Source organism: Pomacea canaliculata, linkage group LG2, assembly GCF_003073045.1.
Source record: "Pomacea canaliculata isolate SZHN2017 linkage group LG2, ASM307304v1, whole genome shotgun sequence".
NCBI lineage: Eukaryota > Metazoa > Mollusca > Gastropoda > Architaenioglossa > Ampullariidae > Pomacea > Pomacea canaliculata.
Genome location: NC_037591.1, coordinates 13,157,932 through 13,184,243, shown reverse-complemented (window position 1 = coordinate 13,184,243; position 26,312 = coordinate 13,157,932). Strand labels below are relative to the sequence as shown.

Below are 26,312 nucleotides of genomic sequence, written 5' to 3'. Positions count from 1 at the left end.
TCAAAACCAGAATTTCATTACATTTGTCTGTAATTCATGAAAACAAATGATAGATCTGTGGGACAGTTTTATCTGCATTATAATTGGACTATCTCTCTGTAAAACCCCTACTAAAAGTTGATAAACTTTAACACATTTCTTAATTACAGTTTTCTAACAAAGCAATATATAAACAAAATTTAGACAAGGTTACAATTTTAATTATGCCCCATTTAACATCAAATGACAAAAATCACTTCAAATATCAAAATTAAACTCCTCTGCTTTGGTCTCTAATACAGGTTTCCAAGCACTGACTTCAAAAACATGTAAACAAGAGAAACATAGCAAGTCATATTCCAAAGAGAAAAACTATGTTATGTAACTGATCCCACATAAAAGCCAGCACAGGTTAGAAGATAAAATTATGCAATACAACAATGATTCCTTTAAATCTTTCATCCAACTATGAGAGTGGTAGTCTTTCATATTTTAATCTGAGCAGTTTTTTCAGTTTACAATGAATAGCTGCAAAACAGAGAGAATCAGAGCATACAAGATCTAGGACAAGTCTAAGAATATTAAAAAAATGTGTGGATGATTGCAAAATCAAAACTTTTAACAGAGTTATAAATTGGATGTAAGATGATAGACTTTGATTTTAAAAATTTGAGCACTAAATGTGGTAATTTTACTTCAGAAACAACAAAAGAAGATGCCCAAAAGAAGAAATAAATGTACAAAATATCTACAACCCTGTGTCACTAAATGTTTAGAACCAGCTGGTCCACAATCGGGTTTCATATTGAAAAGCAATTATCATTATGACAGATGTGAACATTGGTGAGTGTGACAGATGAATGTGTATGCAGCAGACTGCAAAACTCAAAAGATGATTTTCTTTCTTCAAAAACTATTACAAGTTATAGTCATATAAGAGCTCAAAACACAACTGTAATAGTGACCTTCCAATTTGAAACTCAGCTTAAGCCAACAACCTGAATGTCATCTTATCAGACACTAGAAGATTAGCAGGCACTTGAACCATTTCTCTCCCTTTCATGAAAAATAGAATTTTTCTAAATTCTTCAGTCACACCAAGTCTTTCATTGAATCAATTTGGCAGGACTGGATTTTTAGGCATTATAATGACCCTTCTAAATTAAACAAATAACACTGATAAGTAACAATATCTGGTTTGTATATGACAGGAATGAAATGGTAGGACACATGCGAGACCATTGTAGGTTTATTTTTGACACGCATATACATTCACCAATTCCTACATCTACTCTTTAATCACGCACACTTCTACATCTACACATGCACACACTTCAGGTTTAGGCCACTTCACAACCTTTAACCGAATAATCTTAATAACTTAATCAACAAATCATTATTTACTGAAATGAAATATACACCTTATTTTCTAAAGTTCTCAAAACATCACATCAGTTTTAAACATTATCACCCGTCAATGTTACAAAAATTAAACCAAAAAACAAGTGCAACAAGGAATAAAGGACAAGACTTAGTTAAAATCTCAATGGACTCAAAAGCTTACATGTATATTTTAAAGTGTTGTTTGACTGGGAATCTTTTTTAAAAAATGTTTTTCTCAAATAGATCACCAGTTAATATCACAAAAAGCTAGGTTTGGGGCAAGGACTATCTTCAACACATGTAATCACATTTTTGCAGATATGCCTACACATGCAGACAATAGAATACATTCACCAGTTTATTTCTGGTGTTAAACTGGGAAGTCTGTGCACAGACCATGCATAAAGATGGACTGCTGGTGGTGTGCCAGAACCAATGTTTGGCCTCTCACGAAATCTTAGCAAGGGTTTGACAACCAACATCCACAACTACAGCAAAGTTGAGGATGGAACCCCCACCAAAATTTTTTTTATGTCAACAGCATGTTTACTATAAGTCTGTTGCTAAGTGACTGTTATATAGTACTTTTTTACAATTGTCAGTCTCTACTCTCCCTCGTAAAGCCAATAAACTGAAAACACAGCAAATCATAAAACTTGAGCTTTTGTTCCTCCGTCAACACAAGAGATTACATTGTCTACTCTTCCTCCTTCATGTCAACATCAAAACCAACTCATTCACAAAGCCCTCATTTTAGAAGTTGAGGTAGTCCATTCTATATTTAATCTTTAGTCTATGAAATTAAAGGCTGAAGTGATTACAAAAAATAGCTAGTTTGGAAATTATTTTACTTGATATGTGTGCACATACAACATACACTTTGTAGATGCATGCAGTTATACATCCATACAAGGAGGCAAGGTGTACACCAATTGAATATATGGATGCACATACACACAAGCACATTCTGTTTGCATTATGCACACAGCGTTTAAAATAATGTCAGAATATCCCTTTAAAAGACTAACCATGAAAAAAATTAAAATCTCCGATTTTGTGTGCAGACATTAATCTTTAAAAGCAATGAAAAAACATGCTTTGTATTCAAAGTCAGAATCTTTTGACCAGACCACCACAACAGAGCCAACTTTATTCCCATTGATGACAAGCTTAATGTGCTGAAGGTTTCATTAAAGCTGTGTCTTGGATGCCCATTGCTATAAATGATATACTATGCCAACATGTCAAATGGCTCCAACGTCAAAATATCCTTCAATGGTTATTTCCACAAGTCTTTCAATGACTAATGTAATAATTATTTCCCAGCTTCTTTCAATGGACCAGCCGTAACAAACATATCCAAATGTCTTGTCAATGACGATTCACAGCAAATGTGCCAAATGTTCGACTATGTGTGTTATGCATGGAGGACCAGGTCTGTGGTGAGCTCCAATCGTTGACCGGGATGTCTTTGGAATAAAATCGAGAAGCCGTGCGATTGTAAACTGGAAGCATCTCATTAGCCTCATCCGACATGACCTGCAAAGACGAAATGAAATGCTCAAGTCCATATCAGCAGAAAAACAGAATTAACAAAACCTTCAATGTGACCCACTAATGAGAGTATAGAGAAAGCAAACAAGAAAAAAATGTGATAAAATATTACTATAGTAAACTAATAAAGCGCTTTAAGCCTGCCTTCAATGGTGAGAAAAGTGCTATATAAATCAACTGTATTATTATTATTAATCATACTATTACTAATAATATATCACAGCATTACTAATAAGTAATAAGAAATGACAGAGTTTTACCTTCAGATAAATGAGAGCATCTGTGCCATAGCCTTCCATTGAACTAAGGACAAGATCTCCATGGAAGTAACGCGCATAGAGTCGAGAAAGAGGAAGACCATAGCCATAACCAGCCTAGAAAATAGATTGTGTAACATGTGAAAAACATCAATGTCAAATTGAAATGTTTGAATCAGAGACAGAAACAGTGTCTTAACTCACTAACAACTACACAATAACAGGTCAATGTAACCAGATATCATCAAGCAAAATATGTCAAAACAGATGTCCCACATCTTAAAAAATGGTAAAAAATAAAATCAACTGTTAACTGGCATTACACATAGTATGGCGACATAAAAGATTAGGGAGAAACGTTTAAAGTAACTATTGGCATGGCTGTGATTTGTGTACATGGAAAGTGCTATAAATGCTTTCAAATGCATTGAGAGAAATAATGTACGAGAGTGTGTGCGCGCACGCTGAGGATAACAAATGGCACTAAAAGTACAAACAGTAGGTTGGCTTGCAGTTGTGATCACTGCCACATTACAATTAAGTCATACAGCTGTACATTTAGCAAGTAATTTATAAACATTTGTGATACCATGAAAAAAACTCTTTTTGCAATATAAGATGACTTATAGAGGACATATATCCTTATTTTAATCTTCTCTATTGTTTATGAACTGGTTGTTATTCGCAAAGATTTTTTTTGTCTGTCAGTACATGTATGTTGTTTTTTTTTAACAATGCTCATTAATTATGACAACAAGTAGGTTGAACTGCTTGTTTTGTAAACGTGAAGATCATATGTTGTGCATACTAATACTGCAAGGAATACAGCATTTGTTACCCTCCCATATTCCCCCACCACTTCAAATGGAAAACCAAAGAACGTGGACAGTGCATTCTTACTGTTACAGTAGGCAAAATAAATTATAAAAGGCAGTACTGTGAATTTTTTTCAAATCTGTACTTTTTTGCATTTAGTGTTATTTTACTGAAAGAATAATTGAAGTACACCATTCTGGTCCAGTAATGTCACTTCTTTTCTTACTTCAGTGAAAGAAATTCCTACTGTGCATTGACTACATGTATTATTAGTGGTAAAAAAAAAAAATGATGAAAGCAACAAAACTAGCTATATTCTAGCAACAACAATAATGATAAGAACAAAATAAGAAAGCAAAATTAAACTGACTAAATAAATACCAACCAGTGGTGCAGAACACGAGTCAGAGCGTGAAGGCTGTGGTGCAGTGGAGTACATGTACTGGAACAATAAGTCCAACTTGGAGCGTGGTATTCCACCGCCTCTGTCTGAGAGCTGCAATAATATCATGGGGCTAAAGTTACATTTAATACTTAAAATTGGAGAAAGTCAGGCCCCAAACAACAGCGGCACAACATATTAAATTTTTAAATATTTACCTTAATAGTCAGATCTTCCATGCCCTTGCAGATCATGACGTCAAGAGCAGGAACTTCAGATGCTGTAGGGTTGTTCTCTACTACTGCTCGCATGGCATTCTATTCACACATACACACACAAATGCAAATTTAATAACATAACGATAAGACAAGAAACTATGGCATCTCCACCATTTAAAATAACAAAACTAAAAAAGAAACAGAAGTTAAAGTAACCAAAAATATTGAAATGAGAAACTTAAAAAGAAAAGTTTTTAAGCCTGTCTCCAATATTTATGTAACTGTGCTACAGACTACTCATTAAACCTATCTTCACTTGCCTTGAAAAGCTCAAAGAGCATGTGATATAGATGGGATGGAACATAGACAATGTGAATGCCACTGGCTGTTGTTTCACCGACTGAAAAATACCAGCATGTTACAATGTACAATTCTTGCTTCCCAAAACTCTTTCTTAAGCTGTATACAAGGTCATAACCTGCTACATAAAAATCTTTGGTGAACTAAGAGTTGTAAGTCATCAGACTTTTGAATGGAAACATGTTATCAAAGGGAGGTAATGCAACGGGAAGCTAGTACAGGTGTTTCATATTAGAAACAATCAGTATATGAACTGATGATATATCAAACTGAAAAATGTCTATGCCAGTAGTGATGTTTTATATGTGTAACAGAGTAATATTTGTGTGAGTGCACGCATGCATCTATCTGTCTTGTGTAGATGTGGATCTGAAAGTGTATGCACAAGTGTTTGTGTATGAAGAGAGCAGCTCTCAGAGGCCTAGAAGGCCATTCTGTAACTTCTCTCATTGTGTTTCTGTTTATTATTGTGAAGGGCAATCAGCATGTATACAAAATCTAGCTGAATAAATATACCGAACAATTTCCAACTAAACATTTTGCACTAAAGCACTTAATCTAAGACACATTCTCAACTTACCAATTTTACAGTCAATGTTGAGATCTGGAGCTATTAAGTAGTACTGCTCACATAGGAACCGAGCATTTTCATATGCATCTGAAACACATAGAATAACCCATCAATGTAATCAGAAAATGTATAAAAGAAAGAATCAAAGGCATTGTAAAGAAGTGTCAAACATGTAGTAAATAATTCTTCCTGACTGCTAAGGAATTGCTTCAATAGTTATTATTAAATATGAATAATGTTTTGCATATATCAATTTCCCATTTTGATCTGCTACATTAATGATGGTAACTTTAACAGTTACAGATTAGATAGCTAGCTCATGAAAAATATGTTTACTGTCTCCTATGTTAAAAGATAACAAAGGTGCAGGCCTTACCTTCCACAACATGTCGGACATTACAGTGGGGATCTATGCACCCAATATGACGTGGATGACTTGCTAACTGGTTCCCAAATAAAAGGGCTGCAAAATACATAATTTTTCTTATCCAAGCAGAAACAATAATATAACCTGACTCTGATAACTTTTTTGCTTTTTTTCTTTTACTGTTTTTTAGGAATTTATCACAATTTGTATCAAAAGTGCATGGTGTTGATGAAGCAGCATGTGTGAAACTGTTCTGAATGACAGCACATATCAATCCTTGTATAAACATTCATACTCTTACTTTCACAAACATATTATGCACACACACACATATACTTACTGTGTTGATTTATCAGCATTCGTATACTGATGCGACTCATGTAAAACCTATCCAAGAAGTACTGTATTCTGTTTTCTGTGTTGTGGTCTATACCATAAGCTTCCTTCAATTCAAGAATACCCTGAAACACAGTATCATCATTTCACACATCCCTTACAGACAATATATCTTTACTTACCCGTTACAAGAACTTAAAAATATGACAAATCTTTAAAATCCAGCTACGCTGGTATCAAATTTTTAAAACTTCAACTAATATTTTTGACTATCTTCATGTTTTAAAGACACAATATTCTTCTTCTTTTGCATTCTCAAAAGCATGAATTATCATAAGTCAGTTGTATGGACTCCACAGGCAGTACTTGAATCACATACACTCTTTAAAATTGAAGAATGAACATTTCAAAGGCACGATTTGTGTTACTATTTAAGAAATTTCTGCACAATTACCAAGCATTAGTGTACTTTGATCCCAAACAAAAGGCATTGAAAGTTGAGAGAAAATGCAGGCAGGTATTTTGGTCTTGACCATAGGATCATCTGTGATCTATATAACATCTCATAACTGGCAACATCATAGCTATTACAGCTTCTACAACATATTAGTAATCTATGCTTCTGTACCTGTGCCATGGTCTCCACAACATTAGAATGCCTGTTCCTTATATGAACTAAAGTGTCCGTGAATCTGCAACAAAACAGATATAAGCCACTGTCAGATGCAGTTTTCAGAAAATGAAATTAAGAATGATGTATTCTTTCACTTTGTTTCTAGAGTAGTTATTCATGGTTATCTTGCAAAAAAGGTGGAGGAGACAAAAAAAGCAGACAAGATGTGATTTCAGGCATCCCATGTCGCCTATATCATAATGATCATTGAAGAGATACCTCTATCCAATATTAGTGACATTAGCTTGTGCTCTAGAGCCTACTCACTTCTGTAGAATATCCTCTCCTGGTGTTGGGCTAGTCTCAAACTGAATCAGTTCTCGAAAGCTTTGTTCATACCTGTAACACAAAGATATAGCAATCAACACTGTGAACCGCAATAAACAGAAATTTCTGTGAGCAGGCATAATGTCTACAGCACAATCAAGTGACATATCTCACTGCAAGGATGCTAATTCATGATAAAACAATCAACCCTTGGTTTATCCTAAAATTCACTCTAAATATCACACATAGCAAGCTAGTGACACTCACTGTATGCACTGAGTAACCCTGTTCACAAATTCTACTTACTACATATCTCTCACTTTTCCCAAAGGCTAACCCAAATGTTTAAAAGACCCTACCAAGGATTGTGCTCACTGTCAGACCCTCGATCTTAAGCATGTTCTCAAGGAATGGTCACTCTCCTATGACCTGCTAGACCTTCTTGAAAAAAAAGTCCCTCTCTAATAAGCCTAAAGTTTTTGCTACAAGGGTATTGTTACTGCTTTAGCTGCTCAATACAACAATGAAACAAAACAAAACCAAGGCAAGACAACCCAATGCAGATCATTCAACTGATCTCTCTTATCTCTCACTCACACACTTTATCTTTATGTCTGGAGATTACCTGTGACCTTGGCACATGAACTATGAACTCTGACTTATACATGAAAACTGTAGATGAAGTTATGCCAAGTCACCAATAAGCTGTTTATGTAATTAGGAAAGAAAGCTAACCTATTCAAAGTCAGACCAAGTGACGCAAAGACCAGACTAGCTAATTAAGTATGACTGAGGAGAGAGTGAACAGCTGAACTACTCTGAAATTCTTATTATCAAATTTGACACCCAGGTGTTAGTTTCACAAGCCTTGGAGGTCTCATACATAAAAATAATGTACTCATTCTTATGACAAACTGCTTTACTTGTAAGCTATACTTCAAGGACAGCAACCAGCATAGACATACGCATTAAAGAACAGGATAATTTATTAAGCATACCTAGGTTTATAGCACTGTCTCATTAATTTCAGAACATGAACATCTGTCAATCTCTAAATTTACCTGGATTAGGTACTTTCTCTCTAGTTTCAAGACTGTAATATAACTTACCTTTAATTCTATCTGCTAATTTTAATTAATTTTAGCATACCTTTGATTTATCACACTGATCTGAATCTTGTTCAAAAAAGTTGAGACACTATGACCATTCTACCTTTTGCAGTCAAGTCTAAATTAAGTGACTTCTACATTTCAAAAGCTTAATAAATTATTTAGCATTTCTAGATTAATTTTAGAGATTCCCACCACCCAGAAATGTGTGTAAATCATGTAATGACATACGAGAACATGAATGATTTGACACCAGGTGTAAGACTTTTATAGAGGTCTCACAGATAAGAAATTTTGTAATAAACCAGACATATAAAAGCTGGTTTCTTTTGTTACTTATCAAATTTCAGGGATAGGCATTCACATGTATAAACATGGCACTAATATATAAAGCAATTTCTTGACATCAAGGTCAAGATCATGATAATACTGACACCTAACCTTACTGCCTGATGATATTACATAGGGGTCTGAAAACCCCTTACCTTTTATAGATGTGAAGCCCATGTTTTTATAGATGTGAAGCATATTGAATATTACTTAAATTGATGATAAAACGTGAAAACATTACCAGCTCATGACCAGCGTAACAGAGGGCATGTGTAGAAGGTTGTCTGGCAGAAGACTGATCTCCTTCATGATGTTTGCTAGACGGACTGGTAGTTCTTTCCGCAGGAACTGATAGGATGCAGTCAGAGATCCTGATTTGGATCCTGCAAAAATGGTGGAGATAGTGGCAGTGGTACACAGGCAGAAAAGCATCTTAAGCATAGAAGCAAAAGCACCAAAGACATTTTAGCAGTTGGATGACAAATGAAGGGGGAGTTTAAAAGTCAAAATGTGCTTATTATTTTGAAATTCCTTTATGAGAGGCTAGCAGACATTTGCATGCAGTTCAAACTTTTGAACTCATTGATAAAATTAACTCCTATTTATTCAGCTTCAGCATAATAAAAGTTATATAGTCACCCTCATAGTTAGGATACAAACCAACACAATACTGGCTTTAAGAATTTTGGAACAACTTGTACTGATCAATCACAGTGTTAACAGTTGAAACACAGTAGTAGCAGGGTCCATCAATAAATGCACTTTTAGCCAAATAAGAGTAATATCAAAATCATCCTCTTGTATTTAAAAAAAAATAGAGAGGGATGGCAGCATGCATAGATAGTTCAAGCTGACCATATAAGTTGTGAAGTAGATGTGCTCTCAAAGGAAAATGATTAGCAATATCTGGGCCTTGTATTTCTTTTCACCCCTTTGAAGCCCTTAAATTATATGCCCCTCTGATTTCTTGCCATTTTATTATGAGCTATGAGTATTTACATACATGTAGAAGAAACATGGGCCAAAACTGATCCAGAATGTATCTTGCACACATTCTGCTTTCCGTTCAGCGGTGAGCTTATAATCTCTTTGTATTCCAGCCTTTGGTACTAAAATCCTTACCAGCTATAATTTACACTACAGGTTATAGCTTCCAGTTTTACAAACTTCTTGCTCCATTATTAACAGCATCCTAAAATTATGACATAGGTAGTCTGTATACATTTATCTCATTTCCTTATGTATAACTATATATACATGTTGTTACTCTGTTCCCTACCTTGACATATACACCTCTTATCCAAGAGGTTGCCCACCGATTCCTGTACAAATGCATAATGCAAAATGACGCAGATCAACCCGCTTGCAATTAATAATAAAAGACTGCTGCAAATACTTTATCCACATTCCTGTTATTAACTCACCGAACTCCGAAAGCTGTTTGAGTGACAGCGGCGACGGACTGAACACCGCATACTTATCATAAGTCACCGTGGCATTTTGCTTGAAGGCTTGCAGTAAACGAATTGCAAACCTCATGTTGAATAATTCACACAGAAGGAACCCAGCAAGTACTCCCACGACTCGTGACACTAGTTGTGAATCACGCAATGTCACCCCACCACATCCGATGAACAACCACTACGCACGTCTTTCTTCTCCTTCCATATCCTTGTGGAGTAAAACCGTTAATTGCGCCGCGCGGTCAACAATTCCTGATGCAATACTGCGCTTGAAGTCCAGTCTTTCTTGGCAATATTTTTTGGACAATATTTGTGTGTTTCACCGTTAATGCTAAACAGGGGCGTGCCGGCACCTGCAGGTCTTCGTTCTGTCGATGATTACATCGAACACAAGTTCGTGCTTCACACGGCGGTTAAGGATGTTGCTTTGGCAGTGCTGTTGTCAGTTCCGTGAGCATCTGTAAAGTGGTCGCAGCAAGATACTCGCTGCATGGCTTCTCAGCACAATTACACTAAGCAAAGGTGTCACTCGTAGTCAAAGGTGTCAAGCCACACAGCCTACTTCACGCTGGCAGCAAAACTGTGTCAGTTGATTTAGGCGGAAGTCCGTTGAAAATTGACCTAAAAGCCGGCTGCGTTTTACTCCCTTGTGCTCACCTTCTCCTAAATCTGAAACCCGAGCCGAATAAGAACCGCTTCTTCTGGATGGATAATGAAACTGCCAGCAGCTGTGCTCGAAAGACAATATGATGCAAACCGGTCTAATCCGACATTAATGTATGTCGCTACTGTGAGCCTTGCAACTTATTGGACTTCGCTCTCTACGGTGATCTCGCGAGCCAAAATTATATCTTGGTCTGCTGTCTGCATGAATTCCATGGTGTTTGCAGAAAACGCAAGAAGTATATGTAGCATTCATCTCACAAAAATAATATGTTTCAATTTTTATATTATAATCACTCAAAATTAAACACCGATAACGATAGGGCAGGAGTGCATCCGATGTATCGATAAATATTTAGTGGCTATACACCTATGATTCTTTCACGTTCATCCATAAATATACTGGGAGTAGATCAAAAGGTAAATAAGAAATAAACTTACCATTGCTGCCAAATTCGATGAACTTTTTAATGGATAGCGGCAAAGGATTGTACTGTGAATATTGTTCCAAAGCTTTTGCAGCTCTCTGTAGCAGACGACACGTTACACGCATCTTGACTGGACTCCGTAAGAACTGAGAAAATGCTGAAATACAATCTCAGCGACATAAAGGTGATTAGTGACAGCTAGCGACCACCTCTGGACTGATGAGCACTGTCTCAACTCCTTCCTCAGCAGCACAAGACGCCGATTCTGTCGAGTTTCGTCAGCTTCCACCAATCAGAATCGACCTAAAGGAAACTTTCCCCTGACCGTAAAAAAGCCCCCAGCGACCTTTGACCCCTCAACTTTTCTCGTTTTCTGTTGATCTCTCCCTTAAACGTCACGTATTCTTGATCTTAGCTAAACATTCTCAAGGCCAGCACCAATTCCCTTTTTATAAAATATAGATGTAGTTGTCAACATACAGATAAAGACTGCTTTAAGAGAAGATGATTAAGACTGATAAAGCATTGTTAACCTTTTTTTATGAATAAATAAGGTCAAGGTCATCAGGACAGCATCTGACTGGCTATATCTAGTTCAGTGACTTTTGCAATCAACCAATCGCGTGCGAGTGACCAGCCGACGCCCCTTGTTTACAAGAGAGTGGTTGATCTCTTATCTATCGACAAACGGAAAAGTAGATCGGAGTTGACTATAGCGTGTTCGACTTTACTGAGGCAATACTTTTGCCATATTACCGAGAACATGTTAGGAAAAGCACGAGAAAAGATCTGCCCAAAACAATCGATGTATGACTGAAAAAAAAAAGAGCAAAATATAGCCACGTGCCTTCATGTGTTGTGAAGTCATGAGTGGACTGTCGCGTGATCACACACGCGCGCGCTGGTTATGTCAGCTATTCTAAAATTAGGACATCATGAAAAATGACTTGGTTACTGTCCAGTTAATACAGCAGTTAAACAATGCTTTATTTTAACCTTTGTTACTTCAAAATGGATGGACACACGCACACATATGTATTTATTATATATATACGTTTGCAGTAAATCTTCTGTCATATATATCGCACGTGTACCACGTCTAAAACCATTGCCGGCAAATTTTTTGTACAAAATAGGTCTACCACATGTACATGTAGTTTTCTTCATCGTTATCATCATCATCCATTCGCTCTTTGATTGGTATCAGCGCCCATGCAGCTATAGATGTTTCGTCGGTAGGTCACCAGAGAAAACTAGAGGCAGCTTCTTTAAACCAATAGTAAGTAATATATGGTGGTCGTGAACATCGAATTTCTAGTATAATGTTCCCGCCCACCCCCCAAAAAACCCCAACAAAACACATACACACAAACAAATACTAAAATTAAGCGGAACAGGCAACAGAGGGCACTCGAAGAATACCCACTGTTGTCTGAGAGAAATTTTTTAGTTGGTTATGAAGTTGGTTATAGCGTTTCAATAACTTGAACGAGGCTTGAATGTCCGTGTCTCATCCCACAATCCTTCGTGCCAGGACGATCTATATAAGAACGATTGAGTGCCAGCTGGTTGATGGGTCTTACAAATGGGTCTTCACCCTTTCACCCCTATATCAATTGTATGCAAATTTCAGGTAAGGTGATAGACCCTGTCTTGGCTTGATGCTCTTGGCACTCGTTTAGGGTGTTGGGGGTTTAACTCCGTTCCCCACCACCACCACTACCACTCGGCACGTACAATGCAAGTGAGAGTAGCAGTAGCTAGAGCTATGACAATAATGTCACAGCTCTCTGGCTCATAGCACGTACGCCACGACTGAAGGAGCTACAGAAAAAAATATTCCTCCGTCAACGGGTATAAATATTCTTCATTACTTCTTTCTGTGCAGCAACAGCAAGACAAGCAACTGGCGCATTTTCAAACGTTTGCAGTAGAAAATGTAGAAGCACCAAGCTCTTCGGTTAGAGTTATTTTTAGCACTATGAGGTAATGGAGGTTAACATCAGGTTCGCTCATAACAAGGTCATACAGCGTTAGTAGCTTTATTCCGCTCAATATTTCATTAGAAAAAGTCCTCATTTACACAGACTTCAAAGCCAAATAAGACGCATATATGACTGCAGTCTAATCTGATAATAATCATGTTCAGACATCCTGGAGTGCGAGGAAAAAAACATCATTAGCGGGGGGGGGGGCTGTTTTGATGTACTTTAAACAGCAGAATGAGTGAATTGACAATTAATCTGCAGTTGGGATGCTGTAGTTGTCATATTCGGCTACACATGTAGTAAATGTTGCAGTTCTTCTTGTCAAATGCATTTGTTTATATAACAGCATCCGTCAGATAAACTTTGGACACTCAGTCTAAACATTCGCTGCCACAGAGCCAAACTCAGCTTTCTGCTTCTGCTTTACAGAAACACATACCCCACACCGCTAAAAAAAAATCATAAATATTTTACCTAGCTATACTGCCTCTGTAGCCATATCATGAAGAAAAACAAACAAAAGAGTTGTCTGTTTGAAAGCTCAATAGTTATGGAATTTGTGGCGTGTTGTAACGAGTAAAGTTTATATACTTCTCACCATGTAACTCTTGACGAAATACATTTCAGTTGCTGGAAGATTAAAGTTTATAATATATCATAAATGTTCAGTATATCCTCTAGCCTCTCGAAAAAAATATACATATATATGGTCATTAAATACAGTGACTGGTTTAATCATGTTTGTTCTCGTTGTTCTCAAAATTAGCACAAATGGAGAATTTTCAGGACTAAACAACACAGTCTTTTGAAAAACTAGGTCATCTATCATGCCAGCAGAAAGAGCGTTCATTCAAAGCCGGTGGAAATTTCCACACGCAGATTCCCCCTCTTTTCTAGGTAAGGTCACAGGTCACATGAATACGCTTCGGAAATCTTCTGGTCTCCCACAATCCCCTCGTGTTTGGTTTCCGGTAGTAAGCAACCCAAAATCAGAGATGATTAAATATTTGCTTCAAGTACCAATTAAACGTTCAGAGCTGGCACTAAGGGATGGGGGGCCTCGGGCAAATAGAATTGTGCGGCGTTTGGAAGCCGGTACAAAGTACGTAACGGGGCATTAACGGACTGTCTCATCCCGACGGTGCACTTGTAATTAGTGGGGGGTCCATGAGGCGCGGGGGTCTTGAGCGGTCATCCCTTCTCCCCTCCCCCGCTACCTAGCGCCGGTTCTTCAAGTGCCAGGTGCAAAAGGAGGAAATCGATGCAAAAAAAAAAAAAAAAAAAACCACTCAACAAAGGGAGGGTGTGGCTTGGCCTCGATACCTCATCTTCCATGAGGGATCGATTCTTTGTGTTTTTAATGAAGGAATAATTGATTTCCGTGATTAAACAGGCAACGTTTGTAACATGTCAGACGCGAAAGGCAAGAAATAGTAAGACTTCTGAATATGGTAGACAGTTAAGCTCGATAATTTAAAATATAACTGTTTTGCTAAAAGGCCCTTTTAATGAAATTTATACTTCTTTGCAGCATTTGAACACATAACAGCAGCCAAAACAACAATTGCATGAGTTATACTGAAGTTGTACGACATTAAAAGATGTTTATATTTTCTCATGAGGCACTAAATTAAAGGACAGTTTTAATTAGATGAAACGGAATTATTAAACTGACAACTTAATAAGTTTAAAGTTTTAAAACATATAACCGATACATACCCTTTAAAAAAATGTTAATAGTTACTACCAGCTATACAAAAGTTTTCTGGAGCAAACAATTTAAAGAATTAATTCTACTAACAGCTGCTTTTAAAATTGTTAGCTAATGCGCCATCTTAGAGAGTCTCCATGGCAACCTGCTACATAATTTATAAAAACAATATTTTGTGAAGTTTCGTTCAATTACCAAACAAATGAAATCAAAACAGAATGTATGTGTAAATATTTTATTTTGACGAAATAAATAAGTCAGTTTGTTCCAAATTTGTACAATAAGTGCTTTAGTACTCAAGTTAGCAGGCTGCATGTCAACGTTGTCCTCTCGTCAACCGATACACGCGCCGTTTAGTGTTAACAAACATCGCGGTCGACATGCTCGACATTCTTTCCGAGCAGCCAGTCCAGTCCATCGACAAGAGGGATGGGGACAGCCGACGATTTAAAAAAGAACAGCAATCTCAGGAGGCGACAAAAATAAACCCAAAACATGTTTACGAGCTAGAATAATAGTGCGACCCTCATACTTTTTCTTTAAATCCGGGTAAAACTGATGCGATCCATGCACTCACTTTTCGGCAAATCTTTTAACATGTTTGAGGATGTTTTTCGTGGCTTGGTTGTGGTAAACTGCTCCTTTTTAATGCATTGCGCATCTATCTCTCTTTAGTTATCCTGTTACCCTGGTAAATAAATATTTATCATTTTTTTCTCTCTCTCTCTCACACACACACACAAGCACTGATGATTAAATCATAATAGATAAGCTTATTTACTCATGATAATGATAAAGCTAGCAAGCGTGAAGGAGATGAAAAAAAATATATATATAATCGTGAAGTCTGCTGGTGTTTCGACGTCCTTCGTCGGTGCGAGTTCGCATTTATCATAGAGGGCGCAGTCAGTTAATGTTTGAAGCATCGCGTGCCTGTGTTCGAGGGCAGCGGGTGGCCTTGAAGGGCAGGTAACTCACGTGAATCCTCTCGCAGTTATCGTTCGCAGCAGTATTTTTATATCTCAATGACGTTCGGCGGCCTTCACCGAGTTTTACGGGTACACCAGCTGTGGGTAAGCGGGGTGGACGGTTGTGGAAGGGAGTGGTGTTGGTCTTATATAACAGGCCGGTTAGCTGTCGCACCAGAAATGAAAGATCTTTAGATCACATTCCCCCAACCACACCTCCACCCGTATCGATGTACAGGTTGTGATGACACTTGCAAGACACCCGTGAGTCGACACTTCTCGGTGTTCTATATACAGACAAGGTCGAAAAGACAAAGGATTTTTTTCTTGAAACGGCAGCCGCTTATTTAAATGGAACGCACACATATGCATGTACGCGCGCGGTAAACACATAGAAACAAAGAGCAAGCGAAACAGCATAATTCCGAGTATCCCCCCAACCTCAATTTGAAGTGGCACAGGATTTGAAGGTCGGCTTTAGCAAAGTTCATAACATTTGGATTTTGCGCTTCCTGCTCTTGTAAAGCCTTTCTTTTTTTCTTCCATTTCCTTTCCCACGTTCTCTTGTGGTAGACTCGCAAATGAACACGCACTGATTCTCTCGGGACGAGGATCAAGCGTTCAAAAGCTGAGTTTTTCCCCTTTTGTTAATAAAGAATTGACTTTGTCATAGCATTGTCTATAGTCATTTTTTCTCTCTCTCTCATATGAAAGAACTCCTTTCTGCAATCGTACAGCGCACGAGTCACGACAGCAGAACCTCGTCAACAATTTAAGTCGGTGTGTTTTATCGGTGAACTCATAAGATATCAAAATTCGAAGGTTAGATGCGGTAAGTGCCACTACTATGACTTCATGTGCTTATTTTAATATGAAAACATCTTGTCAAAAAAGAAATAAGCAGTGAAAATGGCTTTTTTTTTAATGTATGAAGTTATATACGGATTACTTTATTGAGCAGATGAATGCTGAAAAAGAAGTATTACAGAGGTCACAGAGAGTTTTCAGCCATGCGTCATGTGCCTGAGTGCACGACCTTTGCCCATGACTAACAATCATGTTACAGAACTTGTTTACCAGAATCAGCTGACATTCAGGCCACCTTTATCCTATCCTCTATCAAACAATGGAGGAATAGGGAGGAAGTAGGAGTAACTGAAAACAAAAGCCCGACATCCAACCGTGCGAAGTGATCCATGAAGTCTGTGCCCAGAGCCGAACCGAGGCTTTCACTGCAGTGGTGAAAAGCAAAATGATTTACACATCGCACCACCGAGACGCCCTCATCCACAAAGACCTTCGCGTTGCCCTTCTGAACTTTCAAACTTTTGACCAAGTTTGCCAAAGTTGTGAGGGAAAGTGACAGAAAAACAACGGTTTGGGGACATTTAGTCAAGTTCAAACCTGTTTGCTAATACTTTACAGATGATAGATGAGGTGAGCGGGGGAAAATGGTGGGAAACCCTCCTTGGTGTCCAAGATAATTAGGTGCTCTAGTCTTCCTTTTGATATTTTTTTTCTGAATTGGTTTGGCCTGTTGTGCTGTTTATCAAGCTCCTGTCGAGTGCCGACATTCAGCTTTAGTATTTTTCGATGTCTCTCTGTTTAACATGCTTCGTTCAAAAGACTGCAGGCTGCTGGTTCTTCCTGTAATATAATACAAACGATAAAGTAAAGCATTTCTCTCCACCACATCCCCACCCATACTCTTTGAAGTACTTTGACCTATTCTAGGCGACCTTTCTATCGGGCCTGTGGCACCTTAGATAACCTCAGGACTAGTGTCGCTGACTTTGCATGTTTCCATTTTAATCAAGCTGTGGGAAGACCACAAATCTTCTCCTCTGACAGTTTCATGGACCTGACTACGCAATGCTGTCAGTGGATGAGAGACGCACGCAGCACAAAAACACAATGAAACACACACATACACACGCACGCACGCATGCATTCACACACAATTAGTTCGTTAGCGACCTGTTGCTGCAGCTAACTACCTCACGAATTTATAGAAAAGCAGCAACAATTATATCTCGATATAATAATCTATACGAAAAACAAGGCAAACAGTTTATGATTCACCCCATTCCCGCTTCATCACGAGGTGTGGGTCCTCCCCTCCCTGGATCCGCTGCTGTTCACAGACAGATCCATACATCAATTCCAAACACCCTTCTTCCTCACCCACTCCCCACACCTGTGCAGTCAATCCTAGTGGCAGATACCGGGTACCCCCATCTGGTCTTTTTAAAATGTGTGTGAGCGTGCATTAGTAACACAGTAAAGCCAGGTAGACAGCCAGGTAGATAAGCATGTCTTGTATTTACTTGGGTTATACGTTTGAGTCATCTACCTGTCATCACAGGTAAGGTGTTTTTGTACCTGGTGTTATAGCCCCTGCATACTATCTGGGACTGTGTATGGCAGGGTCAGGGTCAGAGTCGGGGACCAGTGTCAGTCCTCAGACCCAACTAATGTAATTAAACAAATGGCGCGTGTTTAAGCGTGGTTAGCGAGAGGATACTTTATTGCTCTCTTATCAACATGTCCAACCACAGGCCAACGGTGACCAGGGGAAGAATTGAATACAGACACGACATATACAAATCAACTGTATTATTAATATATCAACACGTTTGAGCTTTAGACAGAAGAGGAAATGACTCTTCAGTTTTCGTTTGTTGTTGTTGTTGTTTGTTCTTTTTTGTTTGTTTGGTTTTTTTTTTTTGCCTCTACATCCAATGTATTTATAGGTCCTACGTGACAAACCTTCACATTCTCCCCCATCCCTCATTCCCTGAAGCATCGAAAACAGCCACCGTTTCGCCACCACCACCACCACCCTCCAACCAACACAAACACATCCCCCAAAATAAACAGTGTTCTCACAGTGCAACTTCCCTCATCGTTGAATGTGCGCCAGGCACTCCACTCCTCGCTGAAGGAGGGAGAACGAAAAGACCGCCACCTGCGCTGTTAGCCACTTCTCGTCCTCCTTAATTTGTCACATAAACCAAATGTCCAAACATGCTGTGACACCAGGAAACGAAATTTAAAATACCAGAGACAAGAATATCGAAAACAATACGTGTAATTAAAGAGGTGACGGATAAAGAAAGCATAATAAAAGTTTTTAAAAAAGTCGAGTAAGACAACGAGATACTTAAAAAAAAAAAAATAAAAAAAATGGGTGGAGGGGCCACCGCCACAGGTGGGTGCATGTTAGCGTCCGGTACAGATGTGTACAACTGTGTCAGTGCCAAAGCACTAAAATGATGGGTGCAAAGGTCAGTGGCTGTCTTATTTCTGACTCTAGAGATGGCCCCGGGCCAAAGATCTGGCTGCACTGGAAGAGGTGGTGGGGCAGCATGGGACAACACTCAGTTGTGCAGGCCAACCACTGGGTCTCACATAATCATCCAGCCAGCCATGTGCGTGCATGTGTGTGTGTGAGAGAGAGAGAGCACGGAAGTAGGCATGTGTATATGCATAGGTGTGTGTGTGGGGGGGGGGGGGTAGTACGGAAAAAGAAATATGTATATAAATATATGTGTGTGTTTATGAGGGAGTACAGCAATAGGAATATGTATATAAATATGTGTGGAAGGGTGGATGTACAGAACTATAGGCAGATGTATATAAATGTGTATGTGATAGGAAGAAGCACACTGATCCTGTCGATGCTATTTCGTGAGCACTGGTGTGTGTGTGAAGGTGTTAATCAGTATCCCTCCCAGCTACTAATTTGTATGCATCAGTTAATTATAGTTTTGGGATGCCTTTGTTGCTCTATAATCATTGTGTCAGCGGGATATTTTCAGGCCCTAGTTGTGGTTGTTCCAAGGTGGATCTGGCTCTGCGGGTCGGCAATATGTGTGTGTGGTAGTTATTATTATTCTGTCCCTTTGGACCTTTGTGGTGTGTGTGCGTGTGGGTCTTTCTTTTATTATTATTACGATTATAGTGTCTTAATACAATAGATCTTTTAAATCATAGATATTGATGTGATAGAACCTAAAATAATATAGAATAGTATAGAATGTTATCGTTTGATATAGATATCCCTGTTAATACGATCAATGCGATGTACGCACGTACATACACACGGCAGTGCTGCGACAATAATATTGTATCAAAACTTAGAACAGAGTGGAGAGAATGTCCGGCCCGTGAAATTATTTGGTCTGGCCCTGCCAAGATAACCGCCTGGGGGACTTAAAATGTAATAAATCACACTCTGGTGAAACAATGGCTTGGCCCAGTATAGCGGGATCATTTTTAAGTTGATAATTGTATATGTCCCACAAGTGATGTTATAAATATATAAAACGGCCTTCAACCGAAAAGGTTATCTACCACTTAGAGGGAGTCACATCGAAGTGCACACATACACACGCACGCACGCACCCACACACACACATATCGATACCTGTGTTACAATTACATTATCTGTTGCTTGGTTAACACGATTACATGTGACTGGACTTGTCCCTATACCAGGCCTAGTCGCAACTAGGTTATCAAACACACGCATTAGAATGTAACAGCTGTTACTAAATCAAACATTCCTGTGGAAAACTATGACATGCACCAGTTTAACCAAAGGAACATCAAATGAAAAAAAAAATTACATCGTCATTGGCGCCATTATGGTAGCTCGCGCGGTTACTCATGTGACCATGAGGAATGAACACTCTCGGACATTATCATCAGAGTGAGACGCTGAGAGACTAGCTGGCTCTGACATTATCGTTCGATAAATAGTGTCCTTTCTGAAGGAACAATGAATAAATAATCTACATAGGTGATAAGTGAGTGGGCATGTGGAGGTGAGTTGGTGGTGGAGGAGGGTCGTGAACCTGCTTGGGGGGTTTGGTTTCTGTTTGTTTTGGGGTTTTTTTTTTCGTCGAGGGAGACCAGATGTGGGGGCATATATTTCAGCTCTGACAACTTTATTGCTTGAGGCCACCATGTCTTATCGGAAGTTTTCCAAGGTGATTTTAAAACGTGTGTTTGTACGTCCCTGTGTGTGGGTTCGTGTGTTTATATGTGGCTGTAGGGGCGCGCGTTTACTTTTAATAATGTATGTATATGCGAGCGTGTGTGTGTGTGTGTGATTTGAGTAGGTGAGGAAAGAGACGGGGCTATTCTACGTATGGGAAGATCGATCAACTCTGAATTCACACCAAGGTCTCTTTACAAAGGAACTGCAAGAAACAATAAATATTTTTTTTTTTTAGTTTACATCGAGACAGGAAGAGCTTGAGAATCCAGATGTAGAGTCACCTTTACAGCTTCACGAGGGAAAATACGCACAGAGGTGTCAGCAGAGGCGAACTAATCCTTCCCACCCTGCAGCACACTATACAGCTGCTTCTACCCAGAAAGTAGGTTGCCTTATTAACAGATCAGCCTGCGTTGAGTCGACTACAATGGACTCTAAACATAAATTTCGATAGGACCCTCACGTAAGATGATTTATGTACAGAGCTATTATGACAAATAAAGAACGACCTCTACCTGCCTGCCCGTCAGTGGTATATTAAGATAAATTATATTCGATTTAAGTGCTGAGTTAAAAACAATTGTGCTGTAACAGGCTGGTTGCTGCACTCATTCTTTATATTGGTTTTGATCATGGAAGCTATATCCTCAAGTTCAAGCAATAATGATTCTCTTTCACTCAAGCATTTCTTTTGTGACCAGGGTTAATAAAGGGTGGGGGTGAGGTAGGGTAGTGTAAACAGAAGAAAACCATCTGAGGAAAGATGGAGCAGTGCAGTAGGACACGATGTTGACTGCATCCCACGTGAGACATTTGCTGAACTCGATTGTTTCTAACAAGCACCGACATTCTTTTCCTCTCTCTCTCTTTTGAGGGGGGGGGGGTATTTTTTTTCCTTTTTTTTTAAAACTGTGGAATTGACTTATACTTTTGAAGGTGATGTTAAAACCTGGAACAGATTGCATGTACAATGAACAAGATTTATCGTAAGTGAACACGCCAAAGCTAATGAACGCATACACAAATTTGTAATGTCGCCTCCCGATGACACTTCTGTTTTCGTGATGCACAGATGTCAACCATGTCTAATCTTGTAATGTGTAAGAAGAGCTCCACAAGACTGGACAAATCTGTCAAATCCACTGTCCCTTCGCTCCTCATGATCCTACTTCCTTTTCGTAAAGCCCATTGAGTGAGGAAATGCGAAATATAAGTGCTTAATAATAATAGTAATAGGTATTGCAATGTGTATCACAGAGAAAAAAATAGTGGTACAGATAGTGTAGACACATATGGGCGCATAATTACACACACACACAAACATTCAGCATCAAACAACTCACTAAGTGAACATTTTGGCATCGGTTGTTATCATGAGAGAATAGCAGTTCCCCCTTGCCAAAGACCGTGAATGTGTGGCGCATATGTTGATGCCTTTCATTTATAATTTTTTTTACTATTTTGTCGACCTAGCAGAATGATAGAGGCTAAAACACAAACACGAGCTTGCGGCAACTGCTGGCTATGTTTGTTGTATCAAGGGAAACAACTTCTTCCACTATCAGGCAATCGCTTGCGCTGCAGTTGCATGCCCTTGAGAACTTTGACGATAACACCAGTTGTTTATCAATTGACAGTGGTTGATTGATTGATTAAACACTAAGTTCACTTTAATACTTATTGAGTGATTGGTTGATTGTATGGTTTAGTAGGGATTTTGAAAAGAACACGAGTGCTCAGCGAAAATCGCTGGAAATAGAGTATAAAATATCACAAAAACATATTCTGGTTGTAGTTTTTGGACGCAGAGGCACGAAAACTATTATATTAATGGGTGGTTTTTTTCTTCTTCTTAATAATACCTGGATTTTCGAGAAAACAGGAAGTGATGAAAGGGAAGTATTTCTAAAAACAGGATTGTCTGCATGAGCTGGATTCGAAGAGGAAAGATGCGATCCTCGGTAAAAAAGAAAAATCAGGACACGATGTGCTGGTGCTGAATGGTTTCTTCGACTCTCTGATGAAGTTAGTTTGTATTCATTAAAAACAACTGAAAGTGTGAGGGTACCATTGATATGAGGGATAGAAACAAGTAAAAAGGAATTGAGTATGACAAGCGTATGAGGAGATTAAACAGGAACATGTAAGTAAATAGTAAATAGTAAATTTTGCATGCATCTAAATGAGGAAGAAATATAAGAGTTTACATCAATAAATATGCATAAAATGTTTACCATATTATTGTATTTTTAATGGTAAAAAAGTCACTATCAACAGTCAGTTGTAACATGTTAGATACAGATGTGAAATCAGAGGAAAAGTCTCCAACAATGAGACCATTAGTTGAAATTGATTACAGGCTTGTAATAAGTATTTTCTAAATGAATTAATCACACTATCAGCTGAGATTCGATTAACTGAAAACAGAGAGAGAGGTTTCCATTATTTTTTTATTTATTTAGTATGTGCATTACTGGTGCTTTTCATGGGATTAAGACCATAAGTATGACGTTATCGTTAAATTTAGAATAAAAGGAAAGACCAAAAATAACACATAATTACAAAGAAGCAAAGACAGGAATCTTGAGCATGTTCTCCACAAAAAGTAGCCAGGAATGAAGACCCGCACCTTCCCACACGAGCACTGAGAGTGACGGTTCCTGTTTAGCCTCCAGGCAGGATTGTCGTGATAGAATAGTGTGGAAATTGAAGAGCTCGAGAGAGAAAGAGAGAGAGAGAGAAAGTGAGAAAGAAAGAAGGAAAAAAATAGAAAACACAAATGGAGAGGTGGCAGCCTAAGAAGTTTAAAAAATGAAAATAAGATGGAGAAAAAAAAAAAAAAAGAGATGAGAAAATTGAGAGAGAGAGAGAGAGAGTCGTCTTCACACTTGAGAGAGAGAGGGAGAGAGAGAGTGACAGACAAATCAGATATGGACAGAGACAGGAATGAGAGAAGAGAGAGAACAAAGGTTCTGTGGAGGAATTGATAACGGAAGAAAGGGGAGAGAGAAAGAGAGAGAGAGACAGACAGATGCTAGTGAGTGAAGGGAAAGAGGATTGTCAGTTCCCACCTAATCCTCCATTCCAATCTAGTTCATTCCGTGTCGGCTTTGATTCCAGGAAATCATTAGCTGCCCATCACCATCATCAACACTGGGTGTCACAACACAAAGAGGCTCAGGGGCTGTCTCGGCGGCGTGGCACGACTGTCCTGGACCCTGGTGTCCTCTTCAGATCCTGCAAGATGTGACAGAAAGGTTCAATACAGTATCATACTACAAAGAAACATACTCATCGAACATTCCCAGAAAGATTGAAAAGTCATCATCATCGACAACATCGATATCGAAGTCTCCACTATCATGATAAAACTTTAAAACTTAAAGCCAAATGCTATAAAAATACTGTTTGTTACAACAGGGACTGAAGACACAAAATGAAGTAAAATAAAAGAAAGTTTTGTAGTCGACAAGTTTCTAAATTGCGACTCTAACGGGGGCTCTAATGGGCGCTTGTTATCCCAGGAGGGTTCTTCGTCTGCCCTTTCGGGAACTGGAAAAGAAGACACGATTTTTTCCAGTCTGTCGAACACGGATGTTTCGCCACAGTCTGAGGCGATGTGTGAACATAAGGAAACGTTGTGTACATCAGTCTAGTTATCTAAAAGGACTGAAGATTGATGAGAAGGGTGGGGCGACTTGGAGATACTTTAAAAGACAGATACACGCTTCTCTGCTTTTGGGGCTAGATCATATTGACTGAGTGAACAGCAAAACCAGAATTGGAATATATATATATATCAGAGTAAAAGAATGACACGATGAGAGCCAGACAGAAAAAGAGGAAGAGGGGTTGACAGGGAATGAGACAGAGAGGACGAGAACAGGAGAAATAAAGCGAAAGATAGGCGTCAGTGGAGATCTTTTGAGGGGAAAAGAAATGAAGAAAAGACAGAGAGAAGGAGAAATACTATGTAACCTGTCATCAGAGCTCATCCAAACCCCCCAAGCAGCCATGACTTGGGTTCTCACCGCTGTACCGGTCGGTGCATTTGTGACCATCAAAACCCATTAGCAGCGGACTGTCGTTGCTTTTCCAGGGACGCACCCTTGCGATCTCATTTTTCTGCCCCTGAGAATTCTCCCACACTCACACCTTCGCCCGTACAACGCGCACAGCGCTGACAGTTATCCGGAAGTGGGGGGCCGCCATCGCTTATTCACGTTACGCGCAACGTCCGGCGCCACGCTGATCACGTGCCAACGTGCCACCTTAACTGCACGGACCGCGGAAGATGGTTTGGCCGTGGAAAGTGAGAGGTGAGTGGAAATCGTTAACTTGCAGCCTCCCAAGGGTCGTTTTCTCTCTTGTTACTCGATGGCTGTAATGATAGGATCGCCTCGCAGGATAATACTAAGTATTGGAAACACAAGCGTGTGTGTGTGTTCGTTCGTGTGTCTGATGGCGTTTTTATGTACGTGTGAGTACATGAGTTTTTGTCTGTATGTGTGTGGATTGTCTTACAGTAAAAGGTCAGGTGAGGGGCTAGAAAGGAAACGCTAATTGTACCAATTGAGTGGGGTGGAGGAAATGAATCCTTATGGATAAAATGGCTTATTTGAGATTTACACAATAAAGCCATTTGTGTATATCATAACATCTTTTTTAAGACACAAAGAAATCTCACAAATCTGTATGTAATATTTTGGTGAATATGGAAACAGGGCTACACTGTAGTGCGAAGGCATAAATACACATACTCTGAGGGTAAATATTAGAAGCAAACATTTATAGTTTGTGAATAGAAGGTCAAAGAATCCAGTCATATCACACCTACCCGGTTGATCCAAATTATAAATAAATTCTGGTAGGTAGAGATAATATAACCATATTTTGTAAATTTCAGAGCCCGAACAGCGATTCATTTATTATCAAATTTCAAAGTTGACGATTTGCACTGATAGTCATCAAGTCCTACAAAATCTCGCCCCCGGGTGCGAACAATGTGCGACTTCACAGCCGGTCGCGTCCACGCTGCATGCCATGACCAGAACCATTGTCCAACACCTATTTCAGAGCTCCATGGATCCACTTTCCATCCCTGATGCTGGGAAATCGTTTACCATTGTCCCAGTTCCGAACACAGCATTAGTTCAGCATCTCAGTTACTTTAGACCAGTGAAAGTATTGGAGACAATCACCAAAGCACTGATTCTAGATGCGACTATCAAATGTCTGGACCACTTGCAATTTGCTGGCCAGTCCAAACGAAGTGTTAGTGATGCTAAACTGCTTATCCCTAAAACTCTCTTGTATCTTCAGCTTATACTTTACTTAAAAAAAAAAGAAAAAAAAATCAGGAGCAATATGGCGTTCCCACACAATAGAGTACTGTGTCAGCTCCACACATGCGAACATAATTTAATCCATTGTCTTCTCAACAGGGAATATTTTGGGAATATATGCTTACTTATTCCATCACTA

General features: G+C 38.9%; 1 protein-coding gene across 2 annotated transcripts; it reads right to left on the bottom strand.

The window, feature by feature from the left end:
• Nucleotides 1-12: 12 nt before the first annotated feature.
• On the bottom strand, nucleotides 13-11,628 carry LOC112556504 (pyruvate dehydrogenase (acetyl-transferring) kinase, mitochondrial-like). Of its 2 annotated transcripts, none has more exons than XM_025225578.1 (12): nucleotides 11,170-11,628; nucleotides 8,844-8,985; nucleotides 7,164-7,235; nucleotides 6,852-6,915; nucleotides 6,228-6,348; nucleotides 5,897-5,983; nucleotides 5,530-5,607; nucleotides 4,910-4,989; nucleotides 4,590-4,688; nucleotides 4,375-4,485; nucleotides 3,177-3,290; nucleotides 13-2,901 (listed from the first exon to the last, which is right to left on the bottom strand). In XM_025225578.1, exons 1-12 carry the CDS (start codon nucleotides 11,279-11,281, stop codon nucleotides 2,734-2,736), a joined length of 1,248 nt encoding a protein of 415 aa, XP_025081363.1. In that variant the 5' UTR covers nucleotides 11,282-11,628; the 3' UTR covers nucleotides 13-2,733. The 2 variants fall into 2 exon arrangements, with proteins under 2 accessions (XP_025081363.1, XP_025081362.1); XM_025225577.1 differs by lacking the exon at nucleotides 11,170-11,628 and adding an exon at nucleotides 10,027-10,852.
• Nucleotides 11,629-26,312: the final 14,684 nt, after the last annotated feature.

What these genes read in the sequence shown, in the direction of transcription:
- LOC112556504 (XM_025225577.1), bottom strand. Translation starts at nt 10,141, where the DNA reads ATGAGGTTTGCAATTCGTTTACTGCAAGCCTTCAAGCAAAATGCCACG. An exon ending in TGCTCTTTGAGCTTTTCAAG is followed by an intron (nt 4,689 to 4,909) that starts GCAAGTGAAGAT and finishes ATGTGTGAATAG; the next exon opens with AATGCCATGCGAGCAGTAGT. An exon ending in ACTCGTGTTCTGCACCACTG is followed by an intron (nt 3,291 to 4,374) that starts GTTGGTATTTAT and finishes TCTATTTTCTAG; the next exon opens with GCTGGTTATGGCTATGGTCT.